Raw genomic sequence first — 20,584 nt, 5'->3', positions numbered from 1 at the left:
TGTGCAAAATATATACATGTACATATATACATATGTATATATAGATTAGTTTGCTTACCTTTTGGGGAAATGCGGGAAAAGTTGGGGAAAAATGGATGGGTGAGTGGGTTTGGTTTGTTTGTTTGCCGAGTGAGTGTTGAGTTTAAGTGAGTGATAAGTCCGCCACTCGGACAACTGAATCCCCAACTGTATTGTGAATGCATATGCATGCTCCATCTATTGCTGCTGCTCGCTGTGTGAGTGTATTCACATTCTCGAGTTGCGAGTGTGGATGCTTTATTTGCTGTGTTATTACGCACCTGTTTCGGTTCCCTTTTGGCCAGCATCGACACTAAAAGCATATTCCCGTTGCCCCTAAAAGCATGCTGCATAATTCCAAGCTCCTCCTCTTCTGGCGCCATGCAAATGCATTACGTGCCCTCGCTAAAAGTGGGTGTGTGTAGGTGTGGGTGTGTATGTGTATATATGTGTGTGCGAGAACGTGTCTAGGTATGGGTATAGAAAATATTGCCTGTCAAACATATCTTTGGCTAAATTCATGCGTGGCCATCCCGAAAATACCGAGCCCCGAATCCCGATGCCTGAATCCCGATGCCTGAATCCTGAGTCCTGAATCCTGAGTCCTGAATCCATGAGTCCTGAATCCATGAGTCCTGAGTCCTGAATCCCTGAATCCTGAATCCAGGATCCAACTCAATCTCGCGGCATATGCGGGCGTGCGTGCCAGTGTGGCAAGGCAAAAATCGACAAACCCGCACACACATCCATAAGCCATTTGACGTGGCACGTGAGGCAGCTTATGAAAATCATATTTCTATGCAGAAACAAACTGGATATATGAGATATATACACACATTCATAAATGTTTGCAGCCACGACTCTGCAATGCCCTCCAATGATGGATATTCCTTTCGCAGTAGCGAAGAAAAAAGAATGGAAAGGAAAGGAAAGTAATGTCACAGGTATTCGCATTCAACTGACGTGAAAATTTCCATCATTTTTGGGGACACACATATGAGGAAGTAAAAGGAGTGCAGAAATTTATTTGAAATTTCAAACGAAAATAAACCAAGTCCTTTGAATTAAAAATATCTTATTAATTTTGTAAGGAGCATTAATATTCTATATACACTTTCATATATCTATTAACATTTTCTTTATTAATAAGTATGTCAAATTATAGAGAAAATATTATCTAAGCTCTGGTTTTTTGTTGTGTACGTTGAGCCCGCGTTGTTTTCCGTGTGGCTGGTTTTCCTAAAAAGTTTTCCCAATAGATCGTGTTTGAGATTTGTATTTATTATTCCACTTTGTGCGGGTTAAATCAAATTTGCATATAAGACGTCGACTTTAGGATACGCCAAACACTTTTCACCTCCACATTCACATTCACACTCACATTCACATTCACATTCACATTCACATACACATTCACTTGCCGACCGCAAGAGCTGGCAAAACTTGATGAAAGACTAAGAACCGGCGCGTATTATAATCAATGGCTAAAGGATTGGCTGGGATGTAAGGATAATGGGAAGTGTGCGAGTGTGTGCGTGAGTTCTCAATTGAGGTTTTCACTTCAAATTGGTTTGGTTTGGTTTGGTTTAGTTTGCTGAACGGATTTCGGTTAGAGAGCCAAGTGCTGTGCTGTGCTGAGCTGTTGTGGTGCCCAAGAAGATGTTTCTGTTTCAAGCGCCGCAATCCTTTGTGCGTGTGTTTTAATCATTTCACGTGGCTGGCTCAAGGACACTCTGCATGTGTATTTACGCGTAGGTGTGTGTGTGTGTCTGTAAGTGTGTGCGTGTGTCTGTAAGTGTGTGTGTGTTGGCCAGGAAACGGATCCTCTTTTTTACGCCTCCCAATCAGTTGTTAGTCAATCAGAGGCGGCGGCGCCTAAGAGACGGCAACTGTTTTCACCGTGTTTGACTGAACTTAAATCAAGTCTTCTTCGCTCAGAGTTGCCGGGCAAAGGCAAAGTTTTCCACTCCCCGTTTAGTTGTTGTGGCCCGTAACTAATATAAACATGCATGCCAGGGGGCAGGAACTCCTAGTCGTAGTCCTGCTGCTCCACCTCCTGGCAGGACCCACTCCCTGCTTCCTTTCTTCCTTCCTGCGTGTGTGTCTAAGTTATTGAAGTTGATTGTGGCTGCTGTCCTTGTTTGACTGCCTGCAGCAAACCATTGGGGATGCGACTGGGGTTGTGGATATATGGATGTGGGATGTGGATGTGGAGGTTGGATGTGGTGCTACTGCTTCTGGGAACTCGGAGTAGACCACAGAATGCGTGCACGTTATGTTTACTGATTGAAGTTCAAGCGTTGGCCAAATTAAATACAGCAAAATAACCCAAGATAGAGGCAAAAAGAGTGGAATCACGAAAATGCAAAGACAAAACACAAAAAACAAACAAAACAAAACCAAAACCAAAAAAGTTGGAGCAAAAAACCAAAAAAGACCACTGCTAAACGCAAAAACCTAAAACCGGAAAGTTGCTGGGGGCAACTGCGAAAATGCTGGGAAATTATAGAATAAATTTACATGGAATTTAATTATTTCATTGCCAAAACGTATGTTTTCATTATTAAGAAAGCCTGCCGGCTTATGAAAACAATATATTTTTTTGAATATTTTAACAAGATGCGTGTCGCTTGCAGTTGATGCAGTATTCAGGCATTTTCGTACATCGATTTGGATTTTTATATATTAAACTACTTTTATAGACTTCTTATGCTTTGTGATGTTCAGGAACTTTAGCGCTTAAATTTGGATTTTTATATACAGCTATTTTTATAGACTTCTTAGCTTCAGGGATATGAAATACATCGTTACGCATTTCATTATTTTTAAGGTGTATAAACTAAAGATATTTATACCCGTAAATCGCAGAGTAAAAGATTGCAAAGTTAGTTATGTGTTTGATTAATATAACTTTAAAGAAAACTATACGCTTTACTTCTCTGAGTGTACAAGACCATGTAAATGTCATAGTTAAGTGGCGACCGAAACTGTAACCCACATATACATAACATACATAACAGCAGGGGAAAAAATAGTGCAGAAATGTGTAACAAAGCGTTGCTACTTCATTAAAAGCGTTTGATGTGCGCCTGTGTGCGTGAGTATCTGTGCGCCTCTGTGCCTGTGTGAGTGAGTGAGCTGAGGCTACGCATATGTCACGTATTTGTATTGTATTTGTTTGGCAGTTGCTCAAAATTGTCCCAACTCGTTTGTTCTTCTTCGACGTCATCATCTTCGCTTTGCTCCTGCGTATTTAATGAAAACTGCTCAGTTGCAGCAAAAAGTTGCCCCTTTTTTTGTGTCCGCTTTTCTTATTTTTGCTGATGTCCTTGCTCTGCCTCAGCTCCTTTTCTTTACGCATAATAAAACCGAAGTTGCACATTTTTGTTTGCCACCTTTTTCCAATGTCCTCCCACTTTTCCCATACTTTTTCTCACATTCATTTCCAATACGAAACCGCATCACAGATGTAAAGGGTTTAAATGGAAAGGAAAAGTCTTGAAATATTACCTTGTATGGGATTAAGCATATAGTTAAACTTTTACTGCACTTTATACTAACCATACTAACTAAGCTGAGAGTGCATTTTAAAAATCAATTTCAATGGGTTTCTTTTATCAGTTTGAGGCTTTTAAATTCTTTATAATACCCGATTGTTTATGATTCTGTTAATACTTTCGCAGCGCCTTGGGATATTTTTATGGGATTGAATTGAATCTGCAATCCGAGCGACTTGCGACTTGCCACTTGCTTCACTGGAATTTGGAGTGTGGGGAAAGTGTGGAAATGGAATTGGAAAGTGGGTGGCTGGGAGGTGGGTGGATTTCTGAACGTGCGTTCCACTTACGCAGCGACGGTAACGGTAACGAAGGCGATGCTGGCGACGCTTTTAGCAGTCGCATTATGCATGCAGCAATGCCGCGCGTGTATGTTCCTGCGTCTGTGTGAGAGTCCTGTTCCCTGACTGTGTGCGTGTGTGTGTGTGTGTTTCTATATATGTGAGTGGCGAGTGAGTGTGAGTGTGTGTGTGTGTGGGTTGGCTTCAGCAAAAAGTCCAAAGTAGGGCATGGCACTTAATTGAAAAACTTTTATGCGGTCGACAACGCAGCGAGAGAAACGAACTCTGGGGTGAGGCAGCGAACAGTGGGAGTGGCAGAAGAGGCGGACAAACGGACAGCACCTTTTCTCTACACCTCCCCCTCCCCCCCCTCAATCCATCCCCCCCATGGTCGCCAACCCCTCAAAATGCCATACTACACAGCTGTCCCATCTCTTCCAGCGGCAATAAAAAATAGTTTATTGTGGCACACAAAAGGCTTTGTGTCCTTGTCTTATATTCCTCTCGCCTGCCCGACTATTTTGATTTTTCCCCACATTAAGCCCGTTTCCATCATCTGCAATAATGCCACTTTATATGCCACAGTACACGTGTGTGTGTGCGTGTGTGTGTGAATAAATATGTGCGAGTAATTTGCATATGCACACAAAGAGATAGATGGGCGTTATGCGAATGGGATAGGATATACTTTATATAATAGGCTATGTCTAAGACAATATGAGCTCAGCCTTTTCGGCCGAGTTGCATTGAATTCAGAGTAATTTAGCTAAACTATTTAGTCGAAAAATTGGCAGCTCCCTAAAATCACTAAGATTATATGACTCTTTAGGCACCAATGTCATCGATACTGCTTTAAAGTTCCTGGAAATTGTTGGGGATATCTAAAATCAATCGGATTATTATAATTGAACAAGAGTGTTCGCAGTGAAGTCAAATTTGATATCTTCAGCTTTGATTTTCATATTTTCGCCTAACTGCTTATTAGCAAGGTATTTGTTTACGCAATAATGATAATTATTCAATTTAATAGAACTGAACAGCTTGAACATCATTCAATTGCATGTGTGAATGTGAATCAGGTGACTCAGCACATTAAATCTGTAATTTATATTGTTATACCATAAGAAAGAGTATATAGAATGTCAGATAATTCAGTTTGTTCCCAACATATAGCGAATATCTATTGAGTCCTTATGCCTTCTGAGTCCATCGGCAGTTGGCAGGAGTTGGTCTGTGCATTGCTCGATTTCTGCTGGCTTCGCTGTTCTTTGAAGTCGAATTGGAAGCCATCGGGCTTAACATTTTAATTGGATATGCATTACACGACGTAAGGGTCTCTCTGCGGCATTGGCATCGACATCGACTGAGGCATCGACATCGGCTGAGGCTGAGGGATAAGTGCTGGTCAGGAGTCGGCTAAACAGTCTATTTATCAATGGAGGCCAGGAATGCCATGCCCCCGGATGTCTGGTGCTCCTTAACCAGCTCCCTTTTGGCTCCCTGTTAGCCAGTTGTCCGTCCATCGGGCATTTGTGTGTGTGCTGCGAACACAATGATGAGGCAGCTGCTGACGTGCTCGTCATCCGCATCCTAGTCATCCCCATGCTCCTCTCCACCATCTCATCCTCATGCTCGTCCTCATTGTAGCTGCCTTTGAGATTTTCCAGGCGCGCACCAAATGAAAATCCAATGACACGCAGTCACACACACACACACCCTGGCACACAGGCACACACACACTCTGGCACACACACAAATGCAACGAGTGCAATTTTCTGCCAACTTGGCCGCACATTTGTGGAGAATTGTTAGGGAAAGAACATGGAGAAAAGCGCAAAATCATTACGATTTGAATGCCATAAAATGCGTTTTCTCGTTTCGAATGCGGCGCTGCTGGGATTGTGGGTGGTTTTTGGATCAACCTAACAAAAAAAAAGGAAATTTCAAGGGAACTGGGGTTTTGGTTTGGGTTTGGGTTTGGGTATTGTGTGCTTAACCGCAAAGTGAGCAGGAAAATGTCTTTTTTAGTCGACAGCTAAACACTATTCAGTCTGCCACTATTCCACTTCCACTCCCACTTGCAATTGCAATTGCACTCCCTTCTATTTTGTCGCTCCCCTGACATAATAAACTGAACTGTCGCAGACATGCCACGCCTCCAGCTCACCCACCGCCCCCCTGAACCGTTTTTCCATTTTCCTCGCACATGCAATTGGCAGAAGAAAACTCAACACACAAAAGGCGTCGCGTGTACTTGCATTCTCTATTATTTTTTTTCCACGTTCTTCTTTTTTTATTTTTTTTATGTTTGTCCCGGTCAACTGTGAGTAAAAACAAAAGGGGAGGAGGAAGAAAGTCGCTTGCATTACACTTACCCCCCTTACATTTATCCCCCTCACCTTTACCTGCCCGAAAAACACCTGGGCTTTCAACGTGATTTCGCCTTCAGTTGGCCAAGCGATATCCCCGAGCAGCAGAAACAATCAAATTCAGCTTAACGACAAGCACTTGACTTACATACCCCCAGCTGCAGACAGCTGTAAAGGGATGCCAGTTGGCAGCAAGGACTACAATTAAATGGGACATACAGGACTTAAGAAGTTACTTGTGGCTACTCGGACATAAGCAACTGCCAAACTAAGTTGTTGGAAAAAAGGCGAACTTCGGTTTAAACATGTCATATCAACATATCAGCATCATATTTAAATCATTTAATTGAGTGTATGCCTTATGCAGCAAGGATATTTAGTCCTTTGCCAAGCCATTGCAAAGAGATAGTAAAGCTCTGATCATTCTTGAGGCAATGAGCATACTGCTGCCATGCTTCAACCCTACGTTTTCGCTGCAAAGTTTTTATTTTCGTCAGCTTTCCTTTTTTGGCTGCAAGCCGCTTTACAACTTCCTCGAGCACCGGGCCATCCTGCTACATCCTTGCGCCCGCCGCATATCCTTGTAGAATCTGGAATAATCATAAGCTAACGGCGCCTCAAAGTATGCAATGCATGTGCACAACTATGCTATGCTAGTGTGTTTGTGTGTGTGTGTCCGTGTCTGTGTCCGTGTCTGTGTGTGCGTGTCGTGTCGAGTTTTTGTGACCTGCAGCAGGGTGAATTAAATTGCATTTTGTATTGATTTCAATTAAGTTTTGCTCACTTATCCGGATGGGGGGAAATGGGCAAAACTTTTCCTCTATCTGGCTATGAGTGCACTTGTGTGTGTGTGTGAGTGTGTGTGTGAGTACTTTTTAGCTTTCCCGACTCGATTTGAGTGGCGTGTTACGTATACGCCTCGTTGCGCTCCAATTGGCTGCAGTTCCCCTGATTGATTGTCTAATTGTATCGCCGGCAAAAGTGCAACCATCGCCGTGCAGAGTGGGCCATCCTCCATCTCCAACTCCATTTCCATCTCCCCACTCTGTTGGCCTCGTAATCTAATAAAAATGTGATTTTAATGTTTTCTTAATATCATACACACTCGCACACACACTCACCGAGATATCAGCGCGATATGGGGGAAAGAATTTAAGGATGTAACTCGATATTTATGGCCCGCAATTTTCTCGGAAGACGCGTGGGTGTGCCGCTTGTAATCCTTTCGGCAAAAAGGGGAATTAATACTTTGGCAGTAGCTATTTTGCTATTTATGCGCGCGCACATGTCGCAAGGCATTAAAATGTCAAATTTGGCTGGTGAAATTCACCCTGCCATTTCGCATTTCGCATTTTATTTGCCATTCGCCGGCGAGGAATTTAATTAATGCCTCTAATCGTAATGAAAAGTAATGCGCCCACACACAAAATTAAAAGCCAATTAGGTGGTGACGAGTGCCTGAAGGGGGAGGTGGGGGGGAGGTTGGTTTTTCCCATAACTCACGCGGTTTCTCCCCACTTCCCCCCCACCACCGCGTGAAATGCAACCGCTGGTGGGCAACTGAAATGGGCGCCCATAAATGCCAATCATTGCAGTCCGGCCAAAGGCTCCAGCTCCAGGCGCTTGCTTTTCGTCCTTCGACCCCCCCCCACCACCTCCTTTGGCAAAAAAAAAAGTGAGGCAAAAGGCAAGCGAGCAAAAATAACAATTCAGCTTTTAATTTCATTGCTTTGAGCACTCTCCTGGGATTCGCATGATAAATGGCGCCGGCCAAAGCCAAGCCCCGTGGAAAACTGGAGTCGCCGGCTAAAGGGGAAGGGGGTGGAAAATGGGGGGGTGGTGGGGGTATGTGGTACAGTCAGCCAGGCAGCCAAGTTCATTCACACGAACTGTGTAAATACAAAGCGTCGAGTATCTGCACTGAGCGAAAATGCCACGCGACTCAGTCACTACTAACTAAAATTTCATTTAAATTAAATCAGACAAAAAATAAAGATGCAATTATGTGTGCGATACCTTTCCACATATGTTTCCTTATCTGAAAACCAATTAATTTATTTATTAACAAAGGTATGCCAGAAAATGTCAGAAAAATGTATTGCAAATGCATTCCATTGCCACAAATGCTGTAAAATGTTAAATGAGCTGCAACATTTTAGAAAAATGCTGCATCGATATTATTGCATGCGAGTATTACTGAAATGTTAATTGCAATTTGCATAATAATCGAAATGAAACTATTTAGTTTTTGCCTCAGTGAGCCGAGCATAAAGTACAATTACGAGGAATGCCAGCGCCCCGCGGTAATCCCTCAAAATGTATATGTATATTTCGACCAATTCCACGAATGGCTAACCCTAACCCCTAATCGAACTTTCAAATTCGTGGCCAACTTTTCTCACTCCCCAAAAAAAAAAAGAAAAACAAAAAAAAAGGGAGAAAGTATGGCAAAACAAGGAGGAAAGCAAGGCATTCGCCTGATATTGTTTAAATGAAATTCGAATTGACTCCCGCACCTCAAAGTGGCAGCCATTTTGTATTTGCCTCAACATTTTAATCTAATTTCAATGTTCTCCCCCAAGCCCACCAACCCCCCCCCCCAAAAAAAAGTGAGGGGCCACAAAGGAAAAACGTGGAAAAGTTTCACTGAACCACAAAAAACCAAAAAAGAGAAAACAGGAATTCACGCAGTGCAGGGTCGATTCGCGTGAAAAATCCTGTGGTCAGTCGTTGAAGATGGCCATCCCTATATATGTATATATATATATATATGTATATATCCCCCTGTTCTTCAGTTGCCACAGTTTTTCACCCCGATTTCTATTCGCCTGTCAAAGCGGTGAAGTTAACGCCAATTGCCCGACGCTCTCAATTAACTTTGATTAAATGGAAGCAATCCGCAGCCGCATCCGCATTCCCCAACCTCCTTTCGCCCTTATCCTTTGCATGGGTAATGGCATTAACATAACTCTGACAAGGATCGTCCATAAATACAGCTCAGTTTGAAATGTCCGAAGGGAAAATGCGCGGAAATGCAGAGGGACGATGAAAAGCTCGCTACTCAATGCCAGTCTACAAATGACATGTGACTACTTCTTTGTAATTTCTTGATTACTTAATAACTTAATCACTTGATTTCTTAATTATATAACAAATGGTGGGTCAAGTCGGAGGTGGTCTCCAAATGGAAATCAAGGTGCTTAGAAATCAAGTCTTAGGTGGTCTTCAAATGGAAATCAAGGTGCCTAGAAGTTAGGTGGTCTCAGAATGGAAATCAAAATGCCCAGAAGTCAAGTCTTAGGTGGTTTTGAAAATGAAATCAAAGTGCCTAGAAGGTAGGTGGTTTTGAAAAAGCAATAAAAGTGCCTACAACTTAGGTGGTTTCAAAATGAAAATCAAAGTGCCAAGCAGTCAGGTGAAAAGAGTATAATAGACGCCTATTTCTAGGCAGCCATCATTAATATTGTAGCTCCAATCAGCGCCAATCAGGAAACGAAGCTCCGAAACGATCAACTCACAAAGGCCATACAAATTGTGGGGGGACCAAGCAAGGGAAAGTCCTCTGGATTTGGATTAACATTTGGGATTGGGACATGGTTGGTTCTCCCTGGACATCTGGACATCTGGCAGGGTGGCTGGTGGCTAATTGTCGGCTGGCTGCTCCAAGGACCAGGTCAGGTGGTTTTATTAGGATTTGATTTGACCCCAAAAATGTTTGCCTTTGACACAGGACTCGCAGGACTCTGCAGCGCCTTTTTTGGTCCTTGACTGTGCTGGTCGGTGGCCCTCTCCCCCTCCACCTCCCTCTCCCTTTTCATTTGCATTGCAGCGCAGCTTGCCTTTTTGCGCCTAATTAAGATGACCAACGATGCAGGCGGCCAGGACACGACATGACCTGCAGTTCCACAGCTGCACATCCTTTGAGCCAAAAACTGCACAGTGGCTTCCCAGCTACCCAGTTTCCCAGCTGAAGCGACTGACCCGGCTTATTATCTCATCTAATTTACGGGGCTTCCCCCTTTCGACCCCTTGCAACCCCTTTCAACCGCCCCTTTAGTTCGCTCGGCTAAATGAAATCAAGCCGTGTAATGAGCAAAAAACTTTCTAAAATGTGCCAATGCTCCCCGAGCAAGACGGAGTCCATAATTTTCTGTTAACGAAAGCACCAAAATTCCCCAGCTGGCTCCAGCTCCACTTTGCACTTGCAAAAACCGGAGTCAACTGTTTGGCTAGTTATTAAAAATAGATCAAGCCATATTCTCACAAGGAGATTGTATTTGAGGATGAAGCCTTCGTTTCAATGTTGTAAATGCTTAATAATTAATGTTTATATAAATTATTTTAGGGTTTCTAACTTTTAAGAAGCTTGACTCTTTTTTTGTGAACTGCATGTACTACATTTAAATAAAAACAATTGCGCGCACTGCGCTTCCATTTGTGAAGTGGGCAAAATTATTCAGGGAGCTGCGACAGAATCGCAAAAATTTTAATTGTCGCATGCCGTTGTTGCTGCTGTTGTTGTTGTCGACACATCCTTTGGATCCACACACATAGACACACACACACACAAACTTCACTTTACAGAGCCTGCAGGATATCTGCGCTGCTGCCGTGTGTCCTCGGCAATGTTAATGTGTCCATTGTGCTGGTTAACAAAACCAATTTGCCTTAGTGGATTTTTATGTTGCGCTTCGGTTTTGCAGTTCCGGCGCAACAACAACAACACTTTTGTCTGCGGTTTTCCGGGTTTGTTTGTTTGTTTGTTTGCTTGTTCGTCCATTTGTCAGTTTGTCAGTTTGTTTGCTTGCTTGTTTGTTTGCCTTGCCGACTGCACAATATTGCTGTTTTTGCCGTCCCTCTCTCTCAACTCGGTTATGAACTTTTGGCCGTCGGTGTAGTTCATGATTTGCTTTTAATTGCACTCCGCCGCAGGGCTCATTTGTCGAAAATGCAAAGAAATGGCTTCGCTGGGCAACTAATTGGGTTGTAAGAATAGCAAATGCCGCGCTGGAATCTTATTAGCAGTTGTGGTAATGCCTTAAATTGAAATGATGCAGCTTACATATAAGACTTGGCTTAGATAAGAAGGCTTTTCAGAACATAATTGGTATGGGTTGTAATCAAATGCTGCTTGTATAATTGTTGATAAGTGTGTTTAATATTTATTTCTTGCACTTGCAGCTGCCACAAACCGAATCACGTTCCTCACAAACAGACTTGGCAAGAAGTAAGGTGACCCAATACCAAGATGTCGACACATTGGATAATTTTTCTGGGCATTTTGTGTCTGCTGGCAGGTGAGTTCAACTAATTCCACTTCTTGGATGACAATTCTTGGGTCAGGGACTTGGGGTAAAGGACACCTGTTTCAGCGTGCATGGGGAGCCACAGACGGCAGCTGCCACGCCCCCTTTTTGTAGCAGGAAAATCTCCTTTGCATGCGCGGCACGTAAAAACAATTTCGTTTGGCTCGAGCAGCCGCGACTGCAGCTTCATCAGCGGCATGCCGTGCAGAAATTGTTTTAAATCATCTACTCCGCCATCTATTTTATAAACTGAAATTTAAAATAACAAGCTGTAAGCGTGCTTTGATTATTGTGGGCGTGGCACCAAGGCGGAATCGCAGCAGGACTCGCAATAGAAATAGAAATAGAAATCGAGATAAAATAAAGGCAGCGCATAGCAAATTGCAAATGGAGCAGAAAAGCATTCAGTTGCTGACATTCACAGGAGAAGAAGGGGATTCAGTCCATATTCCAGGTTTTTCGAACAAGTATTCAGAAGATACGAGATACATTGCATTTATGTTAAGATATATAGGTGGTGCGTAACAGTTATACTTTCCTTTTTATTTTAATTGGAAATACGAAACTTTCATTGTTATTACTTAGTTGTTGACCGACGAACTCAGCAGTTCAATAGCCATATTAAATATTTAATGGCTTTTTGATGAAATTAATGTTCGAGTCAACTGATGGCAATCAATAAAATGTCAAGCTAGAAGAAGAAATTGTTGGTCTGATTAAAGTGAGCTTAGCTGGAAGTTCGTGCCTTTCTTGCTACTTCCGTGCCGAGTTAATTTTTTGTTCTTTTTTTGGGAATTCTATCCATGCCCCCTTTCAAAAAAAAAGATCAAAGGGCGCACGTTTTTTTTGTGAGTCAAATACTGTGTTGGGTGCCTAATGACAAGCGCTAAATGGAAAGTAATCAATAATTTTGTAAGGCATTTCGGCGGGACACAAAAGCCGTAACCTAATGTAATCGCACCGGTTGCATGGCTACCGTAAATTGAATGCCAATTAAAGTTCGTTCGTGAGGATGAAAACGAATTGGGTCATCGCTTTGGTGACCCCGTTAATGAAATCGAGGAGACCCCGAATCGCGTGCATTTCACAACATAAGTGCTAGTCAACAGGTTATAGGAATGTGTAATTATAGTAAAACAAACGGAAACTATCTGAAAGTTGCAACAATTTATTGTTTCTGTGGAACTTTTGTCAAAGAAACAAAACTTTTTGAAAAGTGCTGACTTGTTATTAGCAGCACACATTAATAAGCTAATAATAATATAAGTAGCTACTAGAAAGCAAAGTAAATATTTGGTTAATGAAACAAAATCATTAAAGTGGTAATAACAATGACGCTAATGCAGTTGAAAGTGCCGAGAAATCGCCTTCAACTGAGACCTTCGTAAATTGCCAGTGATTTCCAAGTGTCGCAAGTCCTCGAATGCCAGCAAAAAGTCCCAGAAGTTCGAGTACTTCTCCCCTGCCAACTAGGCCATCATAACCAATCCCTGTCGGAATCTGGAGGAGACTCCTTCTCCAGTGACATAAATCAGGGCAGGACCTCCGCCATTGCCACCTACCCATCAGTTGCCCATCAGTTACCCGGCGCAACCCTATCAACATTACAATCTCATCTCGCCGCACTGGCCAACCAAAAGCAAGTTAAATAGTTTCGAGAAGGGTCATTATATGGGGATATATACGAGTATGGGTGAAATATGAAAAATGCCATCAAAACGCCGCGAAATGAACTCCCAACTCGACTGACTCACTGACTCACTGACTGAATGACTAACCGACTGACTGACTGACTCACTGACTGAATGACTAACCGAATGACTAACCGAATGACTGACTGACTGACTGACTGACTGGCTGACTGACTGAATGACTAACCGAGTGACTGACTGACTGACTGAATAAATGACTTACTGACTTACTCTCTCCGAATGAGTGACTTGGTGGAACTGAAAAGACGCCGGGCCATTTATAACCGGGCTGGGTTTGGGCTTGGGTTTGGATGCTGGGTTTAGATGCTGGGTTTAGATGCTGGGGTTGGGGTTGGGATCCACGAGCCACGAGCCAGGAGCCACGAGCCACGAGCCATGGGCCATGGGCCATGTTCCTCTGATGCGATAAGAATAATTGGAATGTCAGTTTAGATGCGCGCACGTAAAATGCGAACGCAAAGCGACACATACACATCCATTGCCGCCCCCATCAACGCAGCGAGGGGCGTGCCCAGCTGCACATGTTGCAGACGACACTGAAGAAAAAATGACGCATTTACGCAAGTTTTTAAGATGTGCCATATATATAGTTTTTTCTTTGGTTTTAAAAGTGAATTTTTACATGTATTCTCAGGAGTTAAGTTCTTTAAATAAGAATTTAGATTAGAATGGGCCGATTTTTGAGTGTAACTGCAGCAAATATAGCACAATAGTTGCAGCAACATCGCTGATTTTGCTGTTGCTGCTGTTGCTGCTGCTGCTGTTGCTGCTGTTGTTGCTGCTGTAGCTGCTGTAGCTGCTGCTGCTGCTGATGTTGCTTCTGTGTCTGTCGTCGTCGTCGCCGGCGCACTTGGCTGAACAATGACATAAGTCTAATGACAAGCAGAACGACGATGACGACGATGGCCGAATAGCGAATGGCAAACGGCGACCGCAGAGCCACCGCCAGGAAAAAGGACGAGGAGCAGGAGCAGAAGGTCCTGTGGGGTGTTGCCAACCGGAGCTCCAGCTGCTGTGATGACACTGACAACAATGACAACGCTGACATGACATGCCGGGACAAGAACTCACAAAAAAGAAAAAAAAAGAAAAAACGATAAAATGTCGAAAAGAGCGGAATACCAAGTTGGCCATAAAGAAGCTGTAATACCCTAAAGTAACCGAAGAAGAAAAGCGTGTACTGCACGGGGTATTAAATTTTCAACCATCAATTACATAAAGACGTCGAGGTTCATCATATTTTCCAAGCTTGTGCAGTTGCGTGCTGAGATGAAATGTATTCCATTTGAAACTTAAATGTACATATTCTGGTTTTAGATGTTGTATATATATTTGCCTACTTACTTTAAGTAAATGAATTGTTTGGAAAACATTTGGGGCTTGGCATTTAATTGCATATAGATCATTTGTGGTTGGTCAACGTTTAGAGGTGCCTATGCCGCCAAAGAGTTTCGAAAGAAATCAAATTTTAACACAGTGTAGTGCCTCGCTGGGTGGTGGCACTCGGTGGTGCATGAGTGGGTGGTTGGGTGGTTGGTTGGGTGGTGGGTGGTGCTGCACGAGTGGGTGGACAGCGGGTGGACAGCGGGTGGGCAGTCTAAGCATAAATTTAGCTGCATGCTGCGGTCAGCAATATGCGTCCATGATAAACGAGCTGGAATAGGGTTTTTCGTCCAGCGCGGAGTGCAGGAGGTGGAATTTCGAGGGCTGTCAGGACAGGACACCGAGAGGATGCAGTGGAGAGCTCAGCCAGCCAGCCAGCCACCCAGTCAGCCAGCCAGCCGTGCCCATTTATCGTCCAAATTGAAATTGAAAATCAGGCAGGCGCAACGCGCATCGGCTGGCAGCAATCGTGCCACAACTTTTGCCGGGGCACCGACACAATCGGGCATCAGGCAGCGCAAATCCTTAACCGAGTCCTGAATCCTGAATCCTGAAAATCCTGAATCCTGCCAGTGCCGCTGCATGTGATGTCCAGCAGCCACTTGAGTTGTGAGAGACGGCGCCATGATTAGCTTGTTGCGCATGCGTTGTGGGCGTGTCCATTAGTCGGGGATCAGTGGATGCAGGAACTCGTCCTGCTGCTGCCGACAGGATGTCCTCGAGGCGACCATAAAATGGACAGCAGAAGGGTCGACTCATTTGCCACATAGCTGCCAAGCCACCACTTGTGTGGCATGCTGCATGTTGCGTGTGGCTGCTGTTGCTGCTGCTTGCAGCTGTTTTCAATGTTGTTGCCACTTCTGTTCCAGTTGTTGCACTAACTTTTAACACTTCCATATAGCTATACATCCCGAGTTGCTGCCGACTTGGCTCCCATTTCCTTCATCATTGTTGCCACACTGCAATTATAGTGCTTCCCATTCCTGCTTGTTGTTCAACCGATATTGTTGCTGCCGTGGCCATACATCATTTTTCTGTTTTTCCTGCTGCTGCTGCTGCTTCTGCTGCTTCTCCTGCTACTGCGACTTTTCCAAAACATTGAAAACAAGTCAAAGAATCGTTTGTTTCTGTCGGCCAAAGTCATGAAAACTGTGAGTTATGTGTCGGAGAAGAAATGAAAAATTGAGGCAGTCGAACTGAACTGCTCGAATGGTTAAAGGAATGCAAACGGGGTGTCAGTCATTAGTCTCGAAATAACATATTCAAAATAAAGAACCATCCTGAAAATGGCCTTGCTTCAGTGGAAAATATATGAATATTTGTTTCAAATTGCTTGGCAATTTGTACACCTGTGCAATGTAACAATTAAATTATTCGTTAGTATTCGTGTGGTTTGTACTACATATTTTATACTAGCTTACAAAATTGATATGCGTTTTAATTGGGAAAACGCATAGTTGCAACATTAATATTCATCATAAATCCCTGGTATATATATTTTAAACGAAACTATGATTTTTTTTCTTACTTTAATGGCCAATTTTGGTAATATCTTGCTCTTCGCCCGCCACATAAAAATAAAATGACCCGGAAATTATGAAAAGGAGCCAATTGAAAATGTAAAATTGCTGAACTTGGCACAAAACTCATTTGACATTCAAATGGCAGTTGGCGCGGGCACAGAAAAAAAGGAAAAGGAAAAGGACGAGGAAAACACATTGAAAGGATATCGAGTATTCTCACTCGATTTTCGCAAAAAGTTAACGCCGAACTGCGACTTTTGGCTAGTTTCTTGCTCGGACCGCTGGCCACTTTATATACCCCCATATATATACTTGTATATTTTTGCTTCCCTTATTTTTTTTTTGATAAATGTCATGGGTTGATGGGCTGCCAAGGCCATTAGGCGACAGCCTCTCCGAGCGGGTCAACAATATATTACACGCTTATATGCAAATGAGTTCAATTTCTGACCAGCCGAAAAAGCATTATGGACTGCGAATATTTGTTGCTGTTGGTGGAGGTTTTACGATGGGTTGGTGGCTGAAGAAAATTGCCAAGTTAGTGAATTATAAAACGGCCAAGAGAGGCAGCTGCAGAAACGGGAAAAAAATTGAAAATCTATGCAAAGGGCAAAAAGGGGCAGCAAATTGCTCGCCAGCAGTATGGATTTGAGTATATTTTTCCCCCTTTTTTTGGGTGTGAGTGTGGTTTTCACATAAGGGGGCTTAAATTTGCATAAGAAACCCTGAAATAAGCTTCCCATTGGCACGCTAGACTGACCAGCTTTCTTTTACCCCATATTAAATGGGAATTTTCTTGCTTACCAGTTCAGAGCTGCGAATAAGAAAAACTTGCATAATTTCACATCTTGCATGGCGAAACACTTGTAATTGAATTAAAATGAATTCAAAAAGCACTAAATTGGTCAACTTAGCAGCACCTTCGAGCTGATTTGCTTAAATCTGATTTATCTGTGCCAATTTGCTTGTTTTTCTTTTTTGGCTGAAACTATTTCAATCAAAGACCAACTTTCAATTGGCGAGCCAAAGTGGCTGCTTCCTCTGCCATTTCAATGCTGATCTTTGCAACCACGCCCACATCGCCTAACATGGCCAACGCCCACACTTCTCTCGCACACACACAAAGAGAAAGCTAAAGCTCAGCATTAAAAAGTTTCCATACAAGTTTTTTGCACTCACATTCTGCCATGGATATATGTATATTTCAGCTGCTCGTTTTTGTGCATTTTATCAGCATATCATGGCTATTAACTTTTACATAAATGCCTATCAGCTGGCCCGACTCCTTGAGCTTTCCACTTTTCCAACTGCTCCTGCTGCTGCTTTTCCCCATTTTTGTGGCGAGCCCTTGACTCATGTGTGCCCCAGGTGCACTGAGAAAAATGCTAGGAAATTCGTATATATGTCAATTTTGTAAGCCAATGAAATTCTCCAATGAATAGTAAATTCTAAAATTATAGTTTATAGCAGTTCTATGTTCATAGCTATCTATCTCAATACATTTTTAAATAAAATCATGTTTCCTTTGCGAAACGTTATCTACGGTAATGCAATTTTTCCGAGATAACCTCCATTTGAAAAGTATATTTTCCTGTCTGCCAGCAGCGCTCACATATCGGAAATGAAAGAGCGGAAAAAGTCGCGGATCTATGTATCTCGATGGGCAGACGACATTTAAAGCGGCGGGACATAGACGTCAAGGGTTTTGGGTTTTGCGATAAGGAAGCGGCATCCGCGAGGAAGAAGAAGAGGCACCAGGGGTAGAGCAAGAGGAAGAGGAAGCAGCTGAAAAGGACGAAAAGGAGCCGGCGGCAGCTGCTTAGCCCCGTTGACAATTTTATTTGCATACTTCTTGGCGCACAGGGCGACGCGACTTATGACGCATGACGGAAAGATTGCGCTCCATTCGAGGACCCCACACTTTAGTTACCCCCCTTCCCCCCTCTCTCACCCTTCCCCCTCTCCCCTCCCCTCACTACCTCCTTAGTTCCTCTGCGTTTTCCCGGCCTTTGTTTGTTGGCTGCTCGTCGAAAAATCTCACTACGGCCTCAGTGTTAGTTTTCTTCATCTCCCTGTTTTGGTTTATTTTTTTTTTGGTTTTTGTTTTTGTTTTTTTTTGTTTTTTGTGTTTTTTGGCGAGCAAACGCTTGCGTTGCGCTGCCAACTCAATTAAAGTGTCCCCACGAACGGGGAGTAGTAGCAGTTTTTGGCAGTTTGGCATATATGCGCACACACACATGCACATGCGGCATACGGCATACGCCACATGCCACTCGAAGTGGCCGGAAATGCCCGCCAGAGTTGCCACAGTCACGCACGCACTGCACTTGATGCGTCGTCGACTTGGCTTAGTCGCTGACTTTTCGTGGAAACTCAAACTCCACACACACACTCACACACATCGAACTTTTGCTCTGTGTTGTGCGCTTCTGCGTAATCCCGACGACCGGTGCAGCCGCACGTAGCACTCCCCGTATGCTAATAAATTATTTTATTTGCTTTATAAACCATAAAATTGGCATGCCACATGACCCCCCCACCCCCACCCCCTTCGAGCCACGCCCCTTGTTAGCCGAGGAAGCGCCCACGCTGGCAGCGCTTAAGTGCACACTTAGTGCGGCCCACACTGCGTATGATAAATGTTAAAAGCAATGGCCAAGCCGACAGAGCTGAACTCAACTCGCCGTTCACTGGACCACAGAGCCAGCCTTTTTCGGTTCTCGGCATTTCGGCAGTATGCTTTTTTGTTTTTTTCTTTGGTTTTTTTTGTTTGGTTTTTGAGTGGAGTGAGAGGCTGTGGAGTGGATTACCCATGTCCCAGTTTCGCAGCTGTCCAAAGGCGGACAGCAACAGGTATGGGAATAAAACTGAATGTGAAAGGGCGGGAAACGGTGGAAAGGGGGGGAAAAGTGGGGGGGAAAAGCGCTCAAATCGCACGGCGGTAACATAAAAATGCCCGTTAAATTGAGCTTGGCAGCAGGAAAAAACGATGCAGAGGTGTATGCATATGCAATCGGCCTAGAATTGCAAAAGGGTTGAGAGTGGAGAGTTGCGAGTTGCAAGTTGGGAGTTGCAAGTTGGGAGTTGGGAGCTCAGAGGACTGAGGGCTGAGTGCCGGCAGACAATCATCGATTGAGGGCCTACAATGTGTTTGGGCATTAAGTCCATGGTTGATGCTTCAATCGCACATTTTTACGGCTCCACCAATAGCATTCAATAAAAAAATGGCACAAATTTATTATACCATCTATAGTGTGTGCCATATATTTGCGCTGTTTTTTGCACGACGAATATCCCGCGGGCTGCGCAAATAAAGAAATTACAATTATTAATTTGATATATAAATCTGATATAGGTACTATAAGTAATCGTCGAATTTTGCACATTTTTTCGCATGCAGATGAGGCAACGTTTTTTGCTCAAAGTCATATATTTTTTTCGTTTTTTTTTTTGAGTTTGACTGGCGAATAAGTGCTGATCTTTGCTGGAGTTGAGTTTTTTGCGCAGTTTTGCGCATTTGGGCTTAAATATTTTCATGACATTGGATTAAGTCGGGGCAGTATGGTGATTTTTTCTTAAATCACATTGGGCATTATTATTAATTCGTTTTACATTTATTCGTGTTTCTGAAATTTATGGACTTTTAAACAAATTTCTTTTTGCTAGCAATTCATTCATCATTTTTGTTGTACTCGTACATGAGAGATATTTTTAAGTATTCTGTGCAAATTACAATTCCATTCGACAGGCTTTTAGCTGAATGGAAATCAAAGCAGTAAAAACATGATTGTAGTCTTAATAAAAACATAAACAAGAGTCAAAAACATAAATTGAACATTTAAAGTATGCAGTTTTTGTTAGTTTTCCCATTTAAGAGCAGCACTCGACTGGCGAAAATTCTGGAATGGAATGTTGGCCAGGCTTTCAAGTGGAGGCTTAATCAAGTTGCTCAAATGTCAGCGGGCATTAAGGCAGTTGCTCCTGCTCCTTGGCCTCATTCCTTCTCTCATTCCTTCTCCCATTCCTTCTCTCATTCTCCACCCTGTCCACCTCCTGTCATGCCATCACTTTTGTTATCCTGGCAATTGACAACTTAACGATGCCTGGGCTGCTCTGCTCCTTGAATGGCATGCTCAAAACATTATCACGCACAGCGGGACAAGTCGTTGGATGCCAGAATGTTGGTGGAGTGGCATAGGAGTGGGTGTATGTCGGGTATATGTCGGTATGGTGTGTAAAAAAATCATAAAAATGCAAAAGACAAAAGACAAAGGACATGTGATTGCTGGGCGCCCCCCATGTCCTTCTCTGAATATGTGTGTTTAATAAAAAAATTATGAGCTTCAATTACGCAGCAGTGTGGGGGAGTTTCAGTTTGCGTTTGAGTTTGAGTTTGAGGCGCCGCAGCGAGTGCATAAAACGCTGAACAAATAAC

The 20,584-nt window shown here is 43.3% G+C and overlaps 1 protein-coding gene across 1 annotated transcript in view; it reads left to right on the top strand.

Moving 5' to 3' along the window:
• The window catches only part of LOC122624097 (zwei Ig domain protein zig-8), a 127,171-nt gene that overhangs the window by 66,327 nt on the left and 40,260 nt on the right, over positions 1-20,584 (top strand). The window contains exon 4 of the mRNA XM_043803536.1: positions 11,407-11,522. Within this exon, the coding sequence (XP_043659471.1) occupies positions 11,474-11,522 (49 nt within the window). The 5' untranslated portion in view covers positions 11,407-11,473. The remainder of the gene's footprint in view (positions 1-11,406; positions 11,523-20,584) is intronic.

The sequence above is a fragment of the Drosophila teissieri genome, chromosome X (assembly GCF_016746235.2).
Source record: "Drosophila teissieri strain GT53w chromosome X, Prin_Dtei_1.1, whole genome shotgun sequence".
Classification (NCBI taxonomy): Eukaryota; Metazoa; Arthropoda; class Insecta; order Diptera; family Drosophilidae; genus Drosophila; species Drosophila teissieri.
This window is presented reverse-complemented; position numbering and strand designations above follow the sequence as displayed.